Genomic DNA, 22,255 nt, shown 5'->3' with positions numbered 1-22,255 from the left:
CTGTAAAGAGAAACACAAGAGTTAACGTTTCGAATTCAGTGATCCTTCGTTAGAACTTTCCGTTTATGTTTATGATTGCCAACATCCGCAGTTCTTTGTTTTGTTTTTTAATAAAAACAGGCAATTCTGGTAACACTCGGCTTATGTGGAGAGACAGTTACCAGTTTCAAATCTATGAACCTTCGTCAGAGGAGAGAAACTTGAGCTTGGCCACAGGCACCAAATACTCTTATTATCCCGAGGCGTGAATAGAAATTCTTTCCACGTTGCAAGGAGGTGCTGTATGCATGTAGAAGGCTCTAATTACAGCAAAAGGTCTAACTGCAGATGCTGGGAAAGATCAGAAACAAAAACAGAAGTTGCTGGAGAAACTCAGCATCTCTGGAGAGACGCACACAGTTAACTTTTCAGGTCCAGAGACCCTTCTTCAGAACTAGTGGGACTAAAGAGGATTCTCTGAAATCAGTGGAAGGATTCACTCTTTAAAAGACTTGGATTTCACAAGGCCGAGCAGAAGTCGTTTCAGTCGATTGGTAGGAGTCCTTTGCCCTCTAGCAGGGTCGGGTTGTTGTTGTTGGGCAACCTGCAAGGAGCTCCTTGTGTTGCCTGGAGCTGACCCTCGGGGCGGCTCCTGATTGGCTGACGTTGACCCCGCGCCGACCCTCTCCATAGATACCGAGTCCTACCGACCGGCCGCCATTTTGAAGCCAGTGGCTGTGACCGGAGCCTTGTGGCCGGAGGCGGCGGCTGCTGCTGCTGGGCAGCGGGAGGAGGAACTCACCGAGCGGACAAAGCGAAGCCGGCTGACAGAGCACCGAGCCTTGGTCTTGTTCAAGCGGTCTTAAACTTTGTTCGCGTTCTCTCTGTCCGGCCGGCCGCCCGCCTGCCCGCCGTGCTTTTGTGATCGCCGCCGGGATGAGTGACTCGGAGAATAGGACGGACGGCGTCGAGCTGAAGAAGGAGGGCGGCAGCGTGCTCAACAGGATGAAGAGCAGGAAAAACCCGGAGCCCGAGGGTCTGACCCCCATCACCGAGGCCGAGCTGCTGCAGCAGGACTCCATCAACCCTTTCAATGTGTTGTGTCTGCAGAGCGCCACCGAGAGTAAGCAGCTGCTTCTCCCTCACGGATACCGGGCTTGGGTGGCATATGGGTCTCCGGTCCACCGACCTGACTGATTAGGCCTTAAATTTGATGTTCCCTTCAGAACCTGCAAGGGAGGGGAAGTAGGTTAACATGGTCACGAACACCCTTGATGTGTACTTGATTACTCGCTCTAATTAGCTTATTCCTATCCATTGGTATCCTACTTAATCTATTCAGTTCTGATTCCTTGGCACAGCGGGATACTTGTGTTGGGGGAAAGTTCCCTTCCGCAGCTAAGCCTGCCTTTATTGTAACAGCCTTCTTTTTAGTTTAATCTCGAAATCGGGCAACTTGTTTAACTGGAAGCCCATTCATGCAAGATTTGGCAAATACTTGGTTTGGTGCGGAAGCAAGGTGAACTCTATAAAAAATTAAGAACTGAGCACAAGATCATTGCAGATTTACTTTGCATTTGAGAGTATGGAAATTAATATTTGCACAGGTAACTGATATTAGTCCATGTCAACTTTTCAAAGTTAACTTTAGTGTGTTGTTTTGACCTAATTTTAAAGTTTGCAATACAGCACGTGATAAATTTCACTACTTTTGGCAAGTGAATTGTGTTTAATGCAGTAGCTGGGTAGTTTTTATAAATTTAAAAAAACTGGAAGAAAGGGGAATGTTGATAGGATTGCAGTTTCATGGTCTGCCTTGTTATCACACTTCCTATGAGGCAGAACATTTTTTTTCTATTAATTCATGGGGATGAATGTTGCATCCTAGACCAGTACTTATCACCCATCCTTAGTTGCCCTTGAGAAGGTGAGGGTGGACTGCCACCTTGAACTGCTGCTGTCTGTTTGCTTTAGGTATACCCATAATACTGTTAGGGAGGGAATTCCAGGATTTTAAGACCATAAGACATAGGAGTGGAAATAAGGCCATTCGGCCCATCGAGTCCATTCGATTTTGATTATCACCACTGATGAAATGGCCATGTCTTTCCAAGTCAGGATGGTGAGTGACTTGGAGGGGAACTTGCAGCTGGCGGTGTTCCCAGGCGGTGGTCATGGGTTTGCAAGATGCTGTCTGAGGGGATTTTGCAATGGTCCATGCTGCTGCTATTAAGCATCAGTAGTAAGATAAGTGAATATTGACAGATGTGGTGCTAATCAAGTGGGCTCCTTTGTCTTGAACGTCAAGTGTCTTGAGTATTGTTGGAGTTGCACATCCAGGCAAATGGAAAGTTTTCCATCACCCTCTTGACTTGTGCCTTGCCAATGGTGTACAGGCTTTAAGGAAGTCAGTGGATGAGTTAACTGCTGCAGGGTTCCTAGCTTCTGACTTGTTCTTACAGTTATAGTATTTATATGCAACAAAATGAGAAATGTTTGCAAAACTCACCAGCATCTGTGGAGAGAAGGCGGAGTTAACAACTTAGGTCAGTGACTCTCCTTCAGAAGTGATTGTAGCTAGGAAAAAGCTGATTGATATGCTGGAGAAGTGGAGGGGAGTATGGAAAGGAGAAAAAAATGAGGTAAACCTTCTCCCATGTTCTTACCCCAATCACCACACAGGCCTGTCAACACATAGGCTGCTACCACAAATAACCCAGTGTCAGCTACTGACAGGCCCCATTAGTAGCTATTCATTTTCCCAGGCTGACCTTTACCTCAGATGTGTCTACCCAACTCTCTGGGTTCCATTTCTACCTATTGTTTACTGCATTCCCCCCCCCCCCCCCCCCCCCCCCACACACACACCTCTGCTCAAGTGTATATATCAAACTTTTCCTTAAATGTTGACTTTGCTTTCTGTCCACAGATACTGCCAGACCTGCTGAGATTTTCCAGTCATTTCTGATTCTTTTGATTTCCAGCAACCACATTTCTTTGTTTTGTGACAGTGTTTATAAGGTTATTCCAGTTCAGTTTCTGGTCAATGATAATATGCAGGATATTTGAAGTGGAGCATTCAATGATGACAATGTGTGATGGTTAGATTCTCTGTTCTTGGAGATGGTCGTTGCCTGAAACTTGTCTGGTGGAAATGTTACTTTCGAGCTCAAGCATGGATATTGCACGTAGACTGCTTGAGTACCTGAGGAATTGTGAATGGTATAAACATTGTGTGATCAGCAGCAAAGATTCCCATTTCTGACCTTATGATGAAGCAGCTGGAGATAGTTGGGCCTAAGGCACTTCATTGAACTCATGAAGGCTCTTGTGGTGCAGTGATAATGGCCCCTACCTCTGAACCGGGAGACCCAAATTCAAGTCCCGTCTGCTCCAGAGGTGAGTCATAACATAATCTGAATAGGTTGATGAAAGAACAGACCCTGAGGAACTTCTGCAGAAATGTTCTGGAGCTGACATGACTGACCTGAGCAACCATAATCATCATCCTTTGTTCCAGTATCCTTCCAACAGGTGGAGACTTTTCATCTTTATTCAAATAGATTCCAGTTTTGGTGGAATGTCTTGATGCCATACTGTATGAAACATTGCCTTGAAGTCAAGGGCAGTCCTCTGTCTTAGACAGGTGTTAACGGTCTCATGGTTTTGTTACAACATTGGAACAGGCCACTTTGCCTGTTGTGTCCATGCTTATCCTTTCCAAGAGTAATGTAGCTAGTCTCTTGTGTTCTTTCCCTGTTTGTTTGTAATTTCTTTTTTTTTTTGGGTATTTAATCAGTTTACCTTTGGAAGCCAAGATTGTCTTTGCCTCCAACTGTCTGGCAGTGCATTCCAGATCCTAACATCCTCGTGCTACTGTTGGCTATTTTGCTCTTCACCTTAATCAGTGTCCTCTGATCCTGGACCCTTTCTCCAAATTGTTGCAGTTTCTCTTTATCATTGGTGTCTAGACACTCATTAATTTGAACACCACCAATAATTCTTCTCTCAATGTCTCTACTCTAAGGAGAGTAGCCCCAAGCTTTGCTAGTTTATCCATGTAATGGAAATCCCTTGTCCCTGGACATTATGTGGTAATGTACCATAGTCCACGATGGATCATAAGCATTTTTCTTATTGGAGAGTCAAATGATTAGATGGGTTGAGAGACAACACTCGACATTCAGCATGGAGCAGGGCAAGGAGTCAGGCTTCTGTGAAGATTGCAATTGAATATGTGCCACACTCTAGCCAACTGACCCCCGCAAACTTTCTCCTTCTGAAACCTTCACATGCTTCATAATGTGTGGTACTCAGAATTGGACACAGTACCCCAGTTGGCAGAACCAGTGTTTTGTAACTTCCTTTTGTACTCAGTTCATCTATTTATAAAACTCAGGATCCTGTATGCCTTTGTAACCACTTCTTAACCGCACTCCCCCCAGCTACTTTCCACAATTTATTCCCAGGACACTCTATTCTTGCACCCCTATAATTGTATCCTTTATTGCCATCCCTGTTCTTCTGCCATAATGCATCAATTTTCTGTATAAAGTACAATTTGTTATCTGTCTGCCTATTCATCTAGCCTATCTAGGTCCCGTTGAAGTCTTGTCATATCTAACACAATCTTTCGCAGTTTGTGGTGTTTTAAAGTTTTGTGTCATCTGCAAATTTTAAAATTGTGCTCCACTTACCCAAGTCGAGGTAATTAATTTGTACCAAGGAAAGTTGCGGTCCCAGAGCCAATCCCTGAGAAACCTCAGAATATGACTTCAAGTCTAATTTCCTATTTCCTACCATTGCTGTTGGTAGTATCACAGCCACCACAGAAGCAACCATTACTACAACATTGCATTTTTGTCAAATTGTAGATTGTTCAGCCTCCCTATCTCGTATATCACCAGCTCCCTCTAAACAGTATAACATCACCAATGATGACAATCTCTCGGTTATGTTTATTGATCATTCTGTTTCCTGTAATTTTAAATAAGGGTGTAACATTTGCAATTCTCCAGTCCTCTGACACCATTCTTGTATCGGTACCGTATACTTAATATGGCAAATGTGACAAAAAGCTCCATTCTTTATATGTAATCCTGATGATGTAAGCAATTTGTGCATGTGCAAAATGATGATGGATCATCATGTTGCTTGAACAGTTGAATTTAGTGCTGTTCCCCTTTGGTGTATGCATCTTGAAAGTCATTAAAATTCATGATGACTTAACTGGTGTAAGTTTTCTTACCCTTTTATAAAATCTGCACACCTTTATAATAAATTTGCTCAATAGTTCAATGTCAAAAGTTAGTTTTAAAGCCAACAAATAGATATTGTTATTGAAATCAGCTGCAATTAGTTAACTAAACACAAGTCAGCAGTTGAATCTTGGGGGCCTCCCCAACCTGAATGTCATTCTGTATCACACCAGAATATATATTTAACCACTGATTCAGTGTATAAGGTTGCACTCTGCGATAAATACCTCAGGATTGACTCAGTGGGTAAACAGTGGCAGGAGTATAGAAATGCGCTTAAAAGTAGAGGTTATAGAGGAAATGTCCCATTTGTGTGCTCAAATTTTTTTTAGAAAAGGCAAAAATTATTGCTTGCCTTCAACTGTCGTTGTCAATTTGTTTTAAAAATAAGTGGAAAAGGCAAAATGATCATTGCTTCTTTCCAACTATGAAAAATCAATGAAATTAAAGTCAGTGGTTAACCTTTGAAAACTGAGTTTTGTGTTAGTCATTGTGAATGCTTCCTCATGTAAAATTTCAGTGAGTGCAGCGCTTAGCAATTTTTAAGAATGTATTTATCTCTTGTATTGCTATTTATGTTTGTGTATTTGAAAGAAGCCAATGATCCTTTTGCCATTTTGTAGTTATTTTTGAGACAAACACGGACAAGGCAGATGAAAATCCTTGGAATTAATGGCACAAGAACAGAAATTGCTGGAAATATTCAACAGGTCTGGCAGAAGAAACCAGAATTAACATTTCATGTTTGGTGACTTTTCATCAGAATGGAATTAATGGTTATCTTATGAGGCTACATTGGGCATTCTGGGCTTGCTTCCACTAATGTTTACGGGAATGGAGGTAACTTAATTGAGTTGTGTAAGAACCTGATTTATCTTTACAAGGTGGACTTGGATAGGACATTTTTTTCCTGAGGCTGAGTCCAGAAATAGGTGACACTTTTAAAACTTGGGGTTGCCCTTTTAGGAAAGATATAAGGTGAAGTTTTTTTTCTGAGGGTTGTGCAACTTTGGAACAAGCTACTTCAGATAGTGCTGGAAGTGGAACCACGATTTATAAAGCAGAAGTAAATAGATTCCTATTAGGGAAGGGAAATCGAATATTATCAGCGATAGATGCAAATGTGGAATTTAAAACACAAACAGATCAACCAAGATCTTATTGGATTGTGGGACAGGCTTGAGGACTGAATGGCATGCTTCTCCTGTATTGTACGTTCACAAGATGATTAATGTTGCTTTGTAAAAATATATTTGTGCACACAAATGCAACATCTTCTCAACCAATTTTGAGATTGAGAGTGAAAGTTATCACGTGGAGTTCTCTGTTCAAAACACTGTCTAGCCATTGAGTCAGCACCAAGTTACTTAATACATAGTGCAGTTATATGGGCGGCACGGTGGCACAGTAATTAGCACTGCTGCCTCACAGCGCCAGAGATCCGCGTTCAATTCCCACCTCAGGCGACTGACTGTGTGGAGTTTGCACATTCTCCCCGTGTCTGCGTGGGCTTCCTCCGGGTGCTCCGGTTTCCTCCCACAGTCCAAAAATGTGCAGGTTAGGTGAATTGGCCATGCTAAATTGCCCCTAGTGTTTAGGTGAAGGGGTAAATGTAGGGGAATAGGTCTGGGTGGGTTGCAGGTCGGCGTGGACTTGTTGGGCCGATGGGCCTGTTTCCACACTGTAAGTAATCTAATCTAATCACTAGCTCAGTGGTTAAATGCATTTTCTGGTGTGATAGTGTGACATTTAAGTTAGGAAGGTTCCATGCTTCGATGGTTGGGCTACATTCAATTCATTGATTGTAGTTGGAATAATAGTCTCTCTGGGCTAGTGAGGAAGGGGAAGAAAAAACTATTGCTAATGACACTTCTTTATGCCAGTAAGTACATAATTCAAGCCAATCTTATCCATGATGCATCCTATGTGGTAGTAAGCTGTCGATGTTTTTCTCGATCATGTGAAGAAAGTATCTCAGATGATGTAATGGAGCATTGTAATAATCTTCAGAAGAGTCACTGGAGTTGAAACGTTAACTCTGTTTTCTATCCACAGATGTTACCAGACTTGCTGAGTTTCTCCACAATTTTTTTTTGCTTCAGATCTCCAGTAAATGCAATTCTTTTGTTTTACTTTGTGGAAATGCTGAGAGTCAGAGAAGTGGAAATTTTTGCCTCATAATTTAATCCTGACACGAGACATGAATGTGGTTAACTTTGCAAATCTACATTTTATGGAGAGTATTACATTTAATATATTAAAATAAAACTTTTCAGTCATTTGTGTCTGTTACAGGAAAAAACATTTGTGGGTACATAAGGCATCTGATGGATTCCTTCTTATTTCAAGATTTTACAAAACTTTTATTTCTGACCAGACCTGATTTCTTTTGGCAGTTTCCAGCAAGTGTAACTTGACATTTGATGGCTAATTGAAGGAGCACCTACTGTGTGTCACTGAGAATTTATGGATTGTAATTTGCAATCCAGTGTAGATAGTGCTTTGGTATTGATTTATGAACATTTTTTAAATGCCACAGGGAACTGGAATCCTGCATGAAGTGGAAGCTGTTAAATGTTTTGCAGCTTGTGTAAGTTACAATTGCAGATACTGTAATCAGGCTGAATTGACCATGAGTCTACTGGCTTTAAGACGAGTACGTTTCACAATATGTGGGAATGTGATTGGTTTCAGGATTAGTGAATTCATTTTTTTGCAGACCATGTACTTAACTGCCAATGTAGAAATTTCTGTTTGCAGATAGTTATTTGCTGGAACTATTTGCAGGGTGATTAGGAATAATTTTTAAATAACTGTAGTTAGTATAATTTAGTACAAAAAATTGAGAAATGGTGAACCTTTGTTCTATCCATATCTGCACACACCATGTTAAAATTAAACTAAATATTGAATATGTTAGACTTGAGCAAAGCCACTGGAAAAGACATGTGACATCTTCTGACTAAACATTGAATGGCAGAAAAAGTTTCTTTTACTGAATTGATTGAACATTACTTTGATTATATCTATTTAGGGTATGCAATAGTATAGAACCTCAGTGCAATGAAATATTCAATGGGCAAGGATTAAAAGCAGGCTTTTAAGAAAATCTATGATAGGGATGTTAATGTATTTCTGTAAATTCATGATTATAAGTGTGTTGAAAGAGAATTTGCTCACAAGCAGAAACTTTTGTAAGCTTAAGAAATGGAGATTATAGATTGGCATGATTGTCTGTTATCTCACTAATGCTATTAGAACTTGACATTGAAACTGGTTGTTCAACTTTAAGCAATCTGTTTGCAGTTGGCAAATAGCATTTCAGTTTTATCATGGATATTTCTACTCTTTTATGGTTCATGAATCTTTGGAATGGGGGGATTTTCAATGTCAAAGCAAATTTCTGTGATATCATTCCAAGTCAACTTTTGGAAACTTTACTTTGGAAGTAACAAGATGGTAATTCATATGTGGCTTACTTTTGATTTAGCTCAACCTGAAAAACAGTTCGATTATTCCATAGTTAGTTGGACTTGTTGGGCCAAATGGCCTTTTTCCATGCAGTAGGGATTCTATGGTTCTAATCTAGTAACCACTAGGTTTATATTTGTGAGTTGTATGTTCCAGGTGCAATTTACTTGCTTCTGGTTAATGTCACCAAGTGCCATTTAGGATTATAAATAATTTTGGAAACCTGTAAGGAATGGCCACACTGTTTTAAACAATGCAATTGATGAAGAATACGCACTTTTGAATTGTAATTTTACATTGAGTTCTATTTGACTATGCAACTTTGGATAACTTCAAGTAATAGCTTTCTGTTGTATTGAGATTTAAATTATGTTGTATTTGCTACATAGATTTGTTAAAATGCGTTAAATTTCTCACTGCTGTTCAAGACTATATCTTGTATGGTATTATTAAAATCAGGGAAAGTAAGCTGGAAAATATCCTTCAGTTATGCAATAAAAGCCTTGAACCTGTATTTGTGATTGTTAACAAGCAAATTAAATTTGCCATTCTGAATTCACCAATGTGATTGGATGACATTTATAATAACCAGTATTCTGACCAGAAAGCACAGCCTGGGATTTATACTTCAGTGTTCAAGTCAAATTTAAGGCTGTAATGCTACATGGGAATTTAGCATTCATAACTTAAAATCAAGGTTTAATTTGAGTTCAGCATCATAAAAAAGTATAATAAATTAATCTCGAGATATCATCTAATAAGGTCTGATGAAATGCCTAAGATATATTGGAACAAGGGAATAGATGATAGATATTTTAATTAAAGATTAATTGGGTGAATATCAGCTCTCTCAACATGGAGAGCTAGCAATCAGTGGGATATGAGTTTTATGGAGTGTGGTTAACTGAAATAAAGCCCTCATTGAAAAATATAGATTGCACTGTATTCAAAAAGCATTTATCATTTAGGGTATAACATCAGGTAGCTCTGAGTGATGTCTGCTTTTATAGAGGAATTCATTAGATTGGTCTGACTTCTGATGAATTATGTAATAACGTGCTAATTTTGTAAGTAAGGTTCCATTAGCCTTGCAATCTTTTCCTTTCTGCCATCATTTTGTTTTCCATCTGCATTCTCCTTGTAAGCTTTTTATGAGTAAGCTGTCACTAAGTCAAACTGACACCCCATTCTGTCATCACAGAGGAATGCCTTTATAGTCAAAATCTGATCTACAGTTTTAATTGGCCTTAGTGTTTTGTGTGTAAAGAAGAATTAATATAATGTTTGTCTCTTATCTGTGCAGATTCCTGGAAAAATATTAATTGCTTCACATAATTGTCAAATAGTTTTATACTGTCCTTCATTTCCAATAGGCCAATATCTAAAAATTGTTCACTTTGCCCTCTGTTTTGATAACTTACTACAAACTATGTATTGTAATATCCAATCGTTCACTTCACAATATGCAACATTGCAGGACATGTGCCAGTGTCCCATTGAGTTTACATTGCCACAAACTAATGGTGAAAATTGTAACAGGATTTATTGATGGTCTTTTTGTTTGAAGTAGCTTGTATTTTTAAAGCCTTTTTTCTCCTTCACTGTGAACGATCCTAGATAAGAATGTAAAGCTTTTTACACTTCCAATACCCAATGACAGCATGAAGTTGAATTGAATTATTGCCTTTTGATGCAGAGTTTAATACCAATTGTATTCTGCTTCAACAGTGTACCCTTATTGCTCTAGTGAATTAGCATAAATGTTATTTTCTATTTGTCATTCACAGAGACTTGAATAAAAGTGATTGCCAGTTAGTGTCAGATTGGTGAAGAGTTTACATAGTGGGCTGTGACTTTCTTGAAGAGAAAGTGAGGACTGCAGATCAGAGTCGAGAATGTGGTGCTGGAAAAGCACAGCAGGTCAGGCAGCATCTGAGGAGCAGAAGAATCGACATTTTGGACATAATCCCTTCATCAGGAATTTCTTGAACCTATTTCACTGTAGATTGTGATGAACAGTTTGTTCATTTGGGTGGGTTTGAACCTGAATCTTGGAAGAAATTGTTTTTAGTACACTATTTTTCTTCCTTCATATCTTTATTTAATAGAAATAGTGGATAAGTGCTAAGATTGATATGATATTCCTCTGTTCTCTATTTTAATAGAGGAGCTCATTTTTTATGTCAGTTGAGAGTACTTTTCAATTATTGTGTGCAGCTTTTTACAGTTTCCTCTTTTAAATAATATTCTTTTGTTCTCCTTTCTAAAATGAATAACTTCACATATCAATTATTAGGATCGGAATAAATTAAGGAAGTAATGTCAAAACTTTTGGAAACTCATCCAATCAAGCAGTTGAGGTTGTATTGCACATTATTTGTATAACAGCATAGCTTCATCTCTGACTAATGTGTGAGTGTGTATACATAATTAAAAGCAGGGCCTTGGACAATGTAGTGGAACAGAGAGACCTAGGAGGTTTAGCATGCTTGCCCTCATTGCTCAGACCTTTGAGTATAAGAGTTGGAACATTATTTTGAGGTTGTACAGGATGTTGGTGAGGCCTTTTCTGGAATATTGTGTCCAGTTCTGGTCTCCCTGAAGGATATTATTAAGTTGGAGAGGGTTCAGAAAAGATTTACCAGGATGTTGTTGGGAATGGAGGATTTGAGATGTAAGGGGAGACTGGGACTCTTTCACTGGAGTGTAGGAAGTTGAGGCCCGGAGGACATATTTTTAAGGTATGAGGAGAAAGATTAAAAAAAACATGAGGGGCAATTCTTTTACATAGCAATTGGTTCATGTGTGGAATGAACTTCGAGAAGAAATGGTAGATGCGGATACAATTACAACATTTAAAAGACATTTAGGTAAGTACATGAATAGCGAAGATTTGGAGAGTTATGGACCAAACGCAGGCAGGTGGGATATGTTTAGTTTGGGATTATGGTCAGCACAGACTAGTTGAACCAAAGCATCTATTTCCATGTTGTATATCTCTATGATTCAGAGCGAATAGAGGAGAACTTGGAGATGTGTTGCATATTGACTGTCAGAAGGCATTGAACAAGGTACCTCACAAAAGGTTAAGTCATATGATAAGAGTACATGATGTTAGAGGAGATATATTGGCTTGGATAGAGAATTGGCTAATGGGCAGGAAACAGCGAATGGTGATAAAGGATTCTTTGTCAAGTGGGCATCCTGTGACCAATAGAGTTCCACAGGGATCAGTGTTGGAACCGCAGCTGTTTACAATGTATATTAATGACTTGGAGGAAGAAAGTAACCTGTAACCAAATTTGTAGATGATAGGTGAAAAGGCAGGTTGTGAGAAGGATATGAACAAAGATTTATAGTTTAAATAAGTGGGCATAAAGTTGGCAGTTGGAGTATAATGTGGAAAAATGTGAGTTTATTCATTTTAGAAGGCAGGACAAAAGAGGCCACTGTTGGAATATTGTGTGCAATTCTAGTCTCCCTCCTATCGGAAGGGTGTTGTGAATCTCGAAAGGGTTCAGAAAAGATTTTCAAGGACATTGCCAGGGTTGGAGGATTTGAGTTATAGGGAAAGACTGAATAGGTTGGGGCTGCTTACCCTTGAGTGTTGGAGGCTGAGGGCTGGCCTTATAGAGGTTAATAAAATCATGAGGGGCATGGATAGGATAAATAGACAAAGTCTCTTCCCTGTGGTGGGGGAGTCCAGAACTAGGGGGCATAGGTTTAGGGTGAGAGGGGAAAGATATGAAAGGGACCTAAGGGGCAACATTTTCACGCAGAGGGTGGTGCATGTATGGAATGAGCTGCAAGAGGAAATGGTGGAGACTGGCACAATTGCAACATTTTAAAAGGCATGGGTGGGTATGTGAATAGGAAGGGATTTGAAGGGAGATGGACTAAGTGCTGGCAAATGGTAGTATATTAGATTAGGATATCTGGTTGGTGTGGATGAGTTGGAATCCAAAGGGTCTGTTTGTGTCCTGTACATCTCTGTGACTCTATGACTCTGTAACAGTGTTATTTAAAAGAGGAAACTGTAAAACCTGCACACAAAAGGGCTTTGGGCTACTTGCGCACAAAACACAGAAAGCTGGCACACAGGTCGCAGGTAATCAGGAAAGCTACAGAAATGTTGAGGGCTCTTGTGAAACAGTGATGATGTCCACACTGCTGAGCTAGGCTTCAAGTCCCACCTACTCTATAGGTGAATCATAACAACTGAAGAGGTTGGTTAACAAAATATCAACATAGCGTTGGCCCTTATTTCAGAAGGGTTGGAGGATAAGAATAGGGAAGATCTACTATAACTGTACCAGGTTCTGGTGAGACTACATCGGAGGACTATGAGCAATTTTGGCCCCCTCATTTGTGGAAACATAATTTCTTTTGGAGGCAATTCAGAGAAAGTTTACTGCTATGATCACTTGTTTAGAGTGACTGTGTTATGAACAAAAGTTAGATAGGTTTGGACTCCACTCATTGGAGTTTAGAAGAATGAGAGGTGGTTGAAACATATAACATTCTTAAGTCGTTTGATCAGGTAAATGCTGAGAGATGTTTCCCTGGGAGAGTCTAAGACCAGAGGACATAGTCTAAGAATAAAGGAGTGCCAATTTAAGAGATGGGGAGGAATTTTGTCTCTTGAGGGTTGAGTGCCTTTAGAGCTTCTTGCTGCAGAGAGCTGTTGGGGCAGAGTCCTTGTGTGTATTTAAGGCTGACATGGATCCTTGAACAGGGAAATAGAGGGTTATGGGAAAAGAGCAGGAAAGTGGAAGTGAGGCATGTTGGATCAGCACAATCAAATGATGGACCAGACTTAATGGACCGAATAGCCTATTTCTGCTCCCATAACTTATGGTCTTCTGTTGGAACTGGCTGATATGCTAGTGCAGAAGGAATTTATTGAATTTTGTGTATAATATTGTGATTTTTTTCATTACTTCATGGAATGCTGACTTAGCCAGCATTTATTGCCCATCCTGAATTGTGCATAGGGCAGTTATGAGTCACTTGCATTGTTATGGGTCTGGAGTTGCATGTAGGCAAGTAAGGATAGTAGTTTCCTTCACTAAAGGACATTAGTAAACCAAATGGGATTTTCCTGATTATTGATAATGGCTTCAAATTTTGATTCCAAATTTTTATTTAATTCAGTATCCACTATCTGCCATTGTGGGATTTGAATGTGGGTCTCCAGAACACTACTTGAGTCTTTGGATTAATAGCCTAGTGATAAAACCACTCAGCCATAACCCCCTCACTTTTGAAATTAATCTTTGCTTTCCTAAAAATTTTCACTAGAGTTCAGTTAAATAAGATACGATCACAATGGCTTACCTGTGTTTGTTTAAATCGAGTTCTTTAAATAATAAACTCCAGATATTGTGAGCGAGTTTTAAGATGATTTGTAGCTCAGGTTGGGGTTCTGGATGTAGGTTTGCTCACTGAGCTGGAAGGTTCATTTCCAGATGTTTCATCACCCTACTAGGTAACATCTTCAGTGGGCCTCCGGGCGAAGCACTGCTGATAATTCCTGCTTTCTATTTATATGTTTGGGTTTCTTTGGGTTGGTGATGCCATTTCCTGTGGTGATGTCATTTCTGGTTCTCTTTGTCAGGGGGTGGTAGATGGGGTCTAACACAATGTGTTTGTTGATAGCGTTCCGGTTGGAATGCAATGCTTGTATGAATTCTCGTGTGTGTCTCTGTTTGGCTCATCCTAGGATGGATGTGTTGTGACAGTCGAAGTAGTGTCCTTCCTTATCTGTATGTAAGGATACTAGTGAGAATGGGTCATGTCTTTTTGTGGCTAGTTGGTGTTCATGTATCTTGGTGGCTAGTTTTCTGCCTGTTTGTCCAATGCAGTGTTTGTTACAGTTCTTGCACGGTATTTTGTAAATGACATTAGTTTTGCTTGCTGTCTGTACAGGGTCTTTCAAGTTCATTAGCTGCTATTTTAGTGTGTTGGTAGGTTTGTGGGCTACCATGATGCCAAGGGGTCTGAGCAGTCATTTCCGAGGTGTCTTTGATGTAGGGGAGAGTGGCTAGGGTTTCTGGATGTGTTTTGTCTGTTAGTTTGGGTTTGTTGCTGAGAAATCGGCGGACTCTGTTCATTGGGTACCCATTCTTTTTGAATACACTGTCTAGGTGATTTTCCTCTGTTCTGTGTAGTTCCTCTGTACTATAGTATGTGTTGGCTCGTTGAAATAATGTTCTGATGCAGCTTCGTTTGTGGATGTTGGGATGATTGCTTCTGTTGTTCAATATTTGGTCCTTATGTGTTGTTTTCCTGTAGACGCTGGTTTGAAGTTGCCCATTGGCTGTTTGCTCCACTGTGACATCCAGTACAGATATTGTACCTGATCTGCAGCTTAAAGAGGTGTGACACACACAATTGAACTGACTGAAGTGCCTATTTACAAGTTGTTCGAAATGGTTAAGATCTTTATGGTTAAGCACAATACTGCAGCTGCTGGAAATCTGAAGCAAACAGAGGAAATGCTATAGAAACTCTGATTTGGGAGCATTTCTGGAGAGAGAAACAGTCTGATATGAAGTCTTTCCCAACCCTGGTTTATGAGACCTGGGATCAAGTCCCACCTGCTCCAGATGTGTGCAATAACATCTCATAACATTAGAAAATATGCACCTTTGGTTCACTTCATCAAAATAATTTGCATTAAATTGTAAAATGTTGAGGTCTTATTGCAAATCAGTCACTACATCCTGTCACCCAAAAAAATATGTTTGTGCTTACATAATTGGCATTACTACTAGCTATCCACTTCAATGTGTTTGTGTTGGTGCCATGAACTTTTATTTAACCTTAACCTTTGATATGACATATTTCAAATGCCTTTGGAAATCCAAGCATAGTGCATCAATAGTTCCCCTTTATCTGGAACGTATTTTGCTTCTTCAAAGAGTTGCAGCAATTGCATTAAACATGATTTCCCTTTCACAAAACCATGTTGGCTATGACTGATTACCTTGAATTTTTCTAATTGCCCTGCTATAACATTTTTAAATGATAGCTTCTACCATTTCCCCTGTGACAATTGTTAAGCTATCTGGCCTATTGTTTGTGGCTTTCTGCCCCCTGTTTGAATGAATGAGTTGCCTTTGCTAAGTTCTAATTTAATGAAACTTTCTTGTATCTAGGGAATTTTAGAAAATTAAAACTATCTCACCAGCCACTTGTTTCAGACCGAGAATGAAGCCTGTTCCTGGCCTGAGGAGTTGTCAGCTTGCAGCTCCATTTTCTCAGTGCCATTTCATTGGGAGGATACATCAGAAGACTCATGCAACGAGGCAATATGGGTAGAACTCAGGCATAGGAAAGGTGAAATCACAGTGTTGGGAATAATATCACAATGCTACACGCCTCCCAACAGCCAGTGGGAGATAGTCTCTCCACTATGTAGACAGATTTTGGAAAGATTTGAAAACAGTAGGATTGTTGTGGGTGATTTTAACTTTCCCTATATTGATTGGCATTCACTTCATGCATGGGCTTGGATGGAGCAGAATTTGTAAGGATCATTCAGTAGGGATACTTGACACAGTATGTAAACAGTCCAATCAGGGAAGAGGTTATACTGGACTTGGTTTTGGGAAATGAGCCTGGCCAGGTGAGTGAAATTTCACTGGGGCAGCATTTTGGCAGTCGTGACCATAATACCGTGAATTTTAAAATACTCATGGATAGGGATAACAGGATTCCTCGGATGAAGATGTTAAATTGGGGGAAGGCAAACTACAACAACACTAAACAGGAACTGGAAAATGTTGATTGGAGGTGACTGTTTGAGAGTAAATCCACTCTCTAACAATGGATTGGACAATTGTGAATATTTCAAATAGCAGTTGATAAGAGTTCAGGAGTGGCGCATTCCTGCAAGAATGAAGGATAGGTATGGCAAGTTACAGGAACCTTGGATGACCAGCTTTGGTCAGAAAGAAAAAAGAAGCATATTTAAGGTCTAGGAGGAAGGAAACTGTCAAAGCCCTTGAAGTATATAAGAAAAGTAGGAAAGAACTAAAATAAGGAATTAGAAGGGCTAAACGGGGTCACAAAAAGTCATTAGCATACAGGATTAAAGAGAATCCAAAGGCATTTTGTACATATAAATAAAGTAAGCAGCTGGCAAGGGAAAAGGTTGGCCTACTCAAGGACAAAGGACAGAATCTACGTGTGGAGCCAGAAGAGATAGGTAAGGTCCTAAACAAACACTTTGCGTCGATATTCACAAAAATGAAGGAATTGGTGCAGGATGATCTCAGGGTAAAGAGTGTTGAATTTCTAAGCCACGTTGTTATTTACAAGGAAGAGGTGTTGTCAGTCTTAAAAAGTATCAAGGTAGAATTAGTCTCTGGGTCCTAATGGAATCTATCCCAGAATATTGAGGGAGGCAAGAGAACAAGTTGCTGGAGCATTGATAGACATCTTTGTATCCTCTTTGGCCACAGATGAGGTCCCAAAGTAATGGAGAATAGCCAATGTTGTCTCATTATTTGACAAGGGTAGTGGGGATAATCCTGGAAACTACAGGCCTGAGAGTTTCATGTCGGTGGTAGGGAAATTATTGGAAACAATTCTCAGGGACAAGATTTTATAAGCATTTAGACACAAATGAACTTATTAATGATAGTCATGTGGTTTTGTGTAGGGGAAGTCGTGCCTCATTAACTTGATCTAATTTTTTGAGGATGTGACGAAAATGATTGAAGGGGGACAAACAGTTGATGTTGTCTCCGTGGGTTTCAGTAAAACCTTTGACAAGGTCCCTCATGGCCGACTGGTACATAAGGTGAAGTCACATGGTGAGCTGGCAAGATGGAAACAGAATTGGCTTATTTGTAGGAGACAGAGTAGCGGTGGAAGGATGCTTTTCAGAATAGAAGGTGTTCCACGGGGATCAGTGCTGGGATGTCTGCTGTTTGTGTTCTCGATAAATGATTTGAAGGAAAATGTAACCGGTCTAATTAGTAAGTTTGTGGACAATACAAAGATTGATGGAGTTACCTGGATAGTGAGGAGGATTGCCTGAGGGTACAGCAGGATATAGATCAGTTGGAGGCATGGGCAGAAAAATGGCAGATGGAACTTAATCTGGACAAATGTGAGATGATGCTTTCTGGAAGGTCAAATACAGGTAGAAATTATACAGTGAATTGCAGAACCGTGAGGAGTATTGATATGCAGAGAGATCTGGGTGTGCAGGTCCACAGATCTCTCAAGGTGGAAGCGCAAGTAGATAAAGTAGTAAACAAAGGCATATGGTATGCTTGCCTTCATTGGAACGGCCATTGAGTACAAGGATAGATAAGTTATGCTGCAGCTTTGTAGAACTTTATAATAAGGGCATACTTGGAATATTGCATACATTTCTGGTCACTACATTACCAGAAGAATGGGAATGATTTAGAGAGGGTACAGAAAAGGTCTACCAGAATGTTGCTGGTATGGGGGATTACGCTCCTTATGAGGTGAATGCTATGGAGACCCTTTGAAAAAGTTTGGTGGAGTGCTATTATTTTGATGCCTGGTTTGAATGTAATGAATTACCACAATAAGCTTATGTTTTTACTCTGTTGAACCATTGACTTTGAGGAGATTTGATTGTGATCTCTGAAGTAATGTAGACTTTAGTATTTCTCCATGTGGCAGCTTGTAAGGTTGGATAATCTGAGTTTGTTTTCACTGGAATGCAGGAAGTTAAGGAGTGATTTGATAGAAGTTTATATGATTGTGAATGGCATGGACAGTGTGGAAAGTAGGAGAGGTCATTTACTAGGCGACACAGATTTAAAGTGTGGTGGGGGAGTTTAAAAGAGATGTGCAAGGCAAGTTTTCACACAAAACATGGTGAGTGCTTGGAATATGCTGCCAGAGGAGGTGGAGGAAGCAGACACAATAGCAGCATTCAAGAAATACTTGGATGAATACATGAATAGGAAGCGAATAGAGGGGTATAGATCATGTAAGTGAAGACTGTTTTAGTATGGAAGGGCAGAATGTTGGTGCTGGGATGAGGGCAGTAGGGTCCCCTGTTCCTGTGCTGTAACCCAAGGCTTTCATGCTGCTACTCAAGGAGTGGAGTCAAGCTCCCACAGAACCAGGATTTAAGTTTAGATTTCAGTTGTTTTTGGCGTTTTGAAGCTGCTACATATCTCCCGGCTACAGCAAAACACTTGAGCTCGCGCGCTCTCTCTCTCTCTCTCTCTCTCTCTCTCTCTCTCTCTCGGACAGGAGGATTGCATGTGATACAATCTAGTTTTACTGAATCTGCCTTTGCCAAGGTTATGTTTATGGGGTGTTGCTGTATTGAAACAGTTGCTGCTTAGTAGTAAATAATCTATTATTCTGTTAAGTTTTCCAGTAGAGTTAATTTATTCCAATTCTTCTTTCTTATGTTTATATTTTAACTATAGTGTTATGATAAAATGTATTTTGCTTCAAGCCTGGCAGTCTGACCAATTAAATTGCACCTGAACCACCAGGCCTTACATCTGCCTTGAAAAGTAAGAAAAAGTTGGGATCTAGACCATCATCTTAAAATATTGAGAGGGGATTTGGACTGGTTCATAACACTCCCTCAAGTTCCCAATTGTGCAAGGGCTCACAGTATAAATTTGCCCCAAATTTGGAAGCAAATAAAACCTACTCAGCGAGAATTTTTTTTATTCTTTGGGATTTGAGTGTATGGGTACAGCCAGCATCTATTGCCAATAAACAAATGACCCTTGAAATGGATGTGCTTGGGTCAGTTCATGGGGAAATTAATGATCAACCACATTGCCATCGACACACGTAGGTCAGACTGGATAAGGACATTAATGATCTAGATGGATCTTTACGACAGTAATAGTTTCATGGTCACCATGACTGAGATTAGCTTTATATCCTGGATTTTATTGAATTTAAGTTTAGATGCTGAAAATTGTTGTTCAGAAAGGGAATGTGTCCCATTTCTCAGCACTCATGCCTCAATCAACACAAAATTACCAAAAAATTACAAATACAGGCATTTATAATTTCTATTGATGAATGAATGATTCTGCTGTTTAGCAGTGACTAATCCTACTATCTTATTGTATAGGCTATTTGCAATTTTAAACATTGCCTTAAAGATGGTACTACGTTAGTCCCTAGCATGATGAATTTAAACATCAAAGCTTGAGTTTAAACATTGAAGGAAGTAGTTCACTCTTCTAATTAATAGTTCTTGATTGAAGGATGCATTTTATATATTTTAGCTATCGTTTGTCATGATCACCAAAATTCCAAATAATAAATGCTTGGCTTGGAAAGAAATATTACTTTTGAAATAATAAAATTTGTCATGCATTTTGCTATTCTTTCTTCCTAAGGAAAGAACAGCTCTAAAGTATATACATAGGTAAAGTAGACACAACAGAGTAATTGAATTTGAGAAAATTTAATGTTTCTACAAAGGAGGGATTGATGATTATGGTGAGTTGGTTGTAGGTGATGATTATCTGTGAAGGAAAGAAAGGATGGCTTGTTTTGAATCTAATGTTTTTTCCTGATCGGAACAGAGATTTTTATTACAGCTAACAATTATTTCAGAGTTGCTGACACTTTCCCAGTGAGGTTGGGTAATTTTAAGTTTGATGTTCAGACTTCAATTTCTGGTCTTGTTTAGAAGTACTTTATTGAAAAATGTCTTTATGATATCTGCCTGAAAGCAATAAAATCAAGCTACTGGTTTATTATATTTGTGCACTTTCATTCAGTTTGGTAATTTTCTATTTAAATTGGATGGGTTGGGCGTGTCAGAGTTTGCTAAGTTTACAGAGAAAATGTGTAACTATATGTGCCTTAGGGACAGTAGAAGAATGATGCTAATCTATGAGCAGAGTTGATTCTTGATGTGAATTATCCTACCCCTTTTATAAACTTTGGTCCTTCCTCTTCATCAAGCTGATGACATGCTTCAATTATCTGCAGTTTAACCTTGTAACTGGTTCTTGAAAACACTATAAATATTTGTGCTGCTCTGCACCCAGTAATTCCTCAATTTATAGTATTCTGAAGAAATTGTAAAAAAAAAATAAATTAGGAGAACTACTGCAAGGTTCTGCTTTATAGAAATTTTGTCTCTTGAATATGTGCAAACTTGGTTCCGCATTCCATGATTTAATTTGCACATGTACAGCATAACTATTAATCCTATAACTGAAATCCTCTGTGTTTGCTAAGTTTTGGGTCACAAATCATTGCAGAATATAATTTTGCTGGAAGATATTTTTAATCATCTGTTCAGAGATGTTCTTCCAAACTAGATGGGAGCATTCTAGAGTGTCTTAAATCTGGGTCTCCTGGCTCAGCTGTAAGAACACTACCGCTATACCACAAGTGACCCTCATACGTGGCTGGCATGTATTTTCTAATCAACTGGTTCAGAGATCTTTTAACGCCCTTTTGGAGGAGGTGAAACTTGAACCTAGGCCTCTGGCTCAGAGACAGAGACTCATCACTGCACCACAAGAGGCTCTTATACTTTGCTGGAAGATTTTTATTGAACCTATTTTTCTAAACAACCTGTTCAGAGATGTTGTTACACACCTTTAGAGCAAGTGGGACTTGAACCCAAGTCCCTGGTCCACACCTTGCTGGAGGAATGCCTCGACTGCTGCCTTCAGTCTTGCCATATGGGAGTGAAAGCATGAGCTCACTGTCCTTCACTGTTACCACCTTGAAGTTATTTGTGATATAGTTTGACTGGTGCCGAGACAAGTTATTGGCTAAATAAATCAATATTTTTTGAGTGGCATTAATTAGAATCTTAATAAAGCACAATGGAAATGTGAATTTTTCAAGTATGTTCATTTGAATGACAAAATATCCTGCAATGTCATTTTGGATGTTGCTATTGCAAACCTTGTAAGTATATGAAAATTCCATGCTTTGTGTTCAGCATCTGAATGAAGTGCTGGTGATGTGAGCAATTTTGTCAATTAAGGGAATTCCACAATATTAAAGCATGTTAGCTTAAATGTAGTTCTTCTTGGACTGTGTTATTTCCAATCTAGTATGTCAGTAGTGGCAACATCAAAAATAGACAACACCTTTCCAGAACTGATAATTACTTTGTTTTCATTGTGACAATGCTGCTCCTTTGACAAGGTTATTCTAAGCTTGGTTTTTATTGAGTGGGGTGGTAAACCTATAGATTCTGAAATGTCTGGTTTGTATGGGTCTAAGGGCCAATTTGATTGTAGCTAACGGAAATTGCTTCAGGCAAAAAGCTTTCCAGTTTTTAAAGAAACGCTTGTATAATGAAAGGGGAGTGGCCAGGTCTCACAGCTCACCTTTTCTCTGGTTTGGTTTGAATTTTAGCAGTCTGGCTACTCAGCGCTGCTGGTCCATTATCTGAGGCTGCTGGTCAATGAAACAGCTACATGGAAGAAGGTGTTCCATGCTGAATCCCTTCTCCCTTCTCCTCTCTCCCCTCTCTCTCTCCCCCTCTCTCTCTCTCTCTCCCCCCCTCTCTCTCCCCTCCCCTCTCTCTCTCCCCTCTC

At 39.6% G+C, this 22,255-nt stretch overlaps 1 protein-coding gene across 2 annotated transcripts in view; it reads left to right on the top strand.

The window, feature by feature from the left end:
- Positions 1-588: 588 nt before the first annotated feature.
- The window catches only part of unc119.1 (unc-119 homolog 1), a 64,024-nt gene continuing 42,357 nt past the window's right edge, over positions 589-22,255 (top strand). Inside the window, exon 1 of one of the 2 annotated variants that reach the window (XM_043715937.1) lies at positions 589-1,102. In XM_043715937.1, the coding sequence (XP_043571872.1) occupies positions 916-1,102 (187 nt within the window). In that variant the 5' untranslated portion in view covers positions 589-915. Of the gene's footprint in view, positions 1,103-1,481; positions 1,587-22,255 lie in introns of those variants that run through there. The other variant, XM_043715938.1, reaches the window with a different exon arrangement.

Source organism: Chiloscyllium plagiosum, chromosome 25 (genome assembly GCF_004010195.1).
Source record: "Chiloscyllium plagiosum isolate BGI_BamShark_2017 chromosome 25, ASM401019v2, whole genome shotgun sequence".
NCBI classification, from domain to species: domain Eukaryota; kingdom Metazoa; phylum Chordata; class Chondrichthyes; order Orectolobiformes; family Hemiscylliidae; genus Chiloscyllium; species Chiloscyllium plagiosum.
This window is presented reverse-complemented; position numbering and strand designations above follow the sequence as displayed.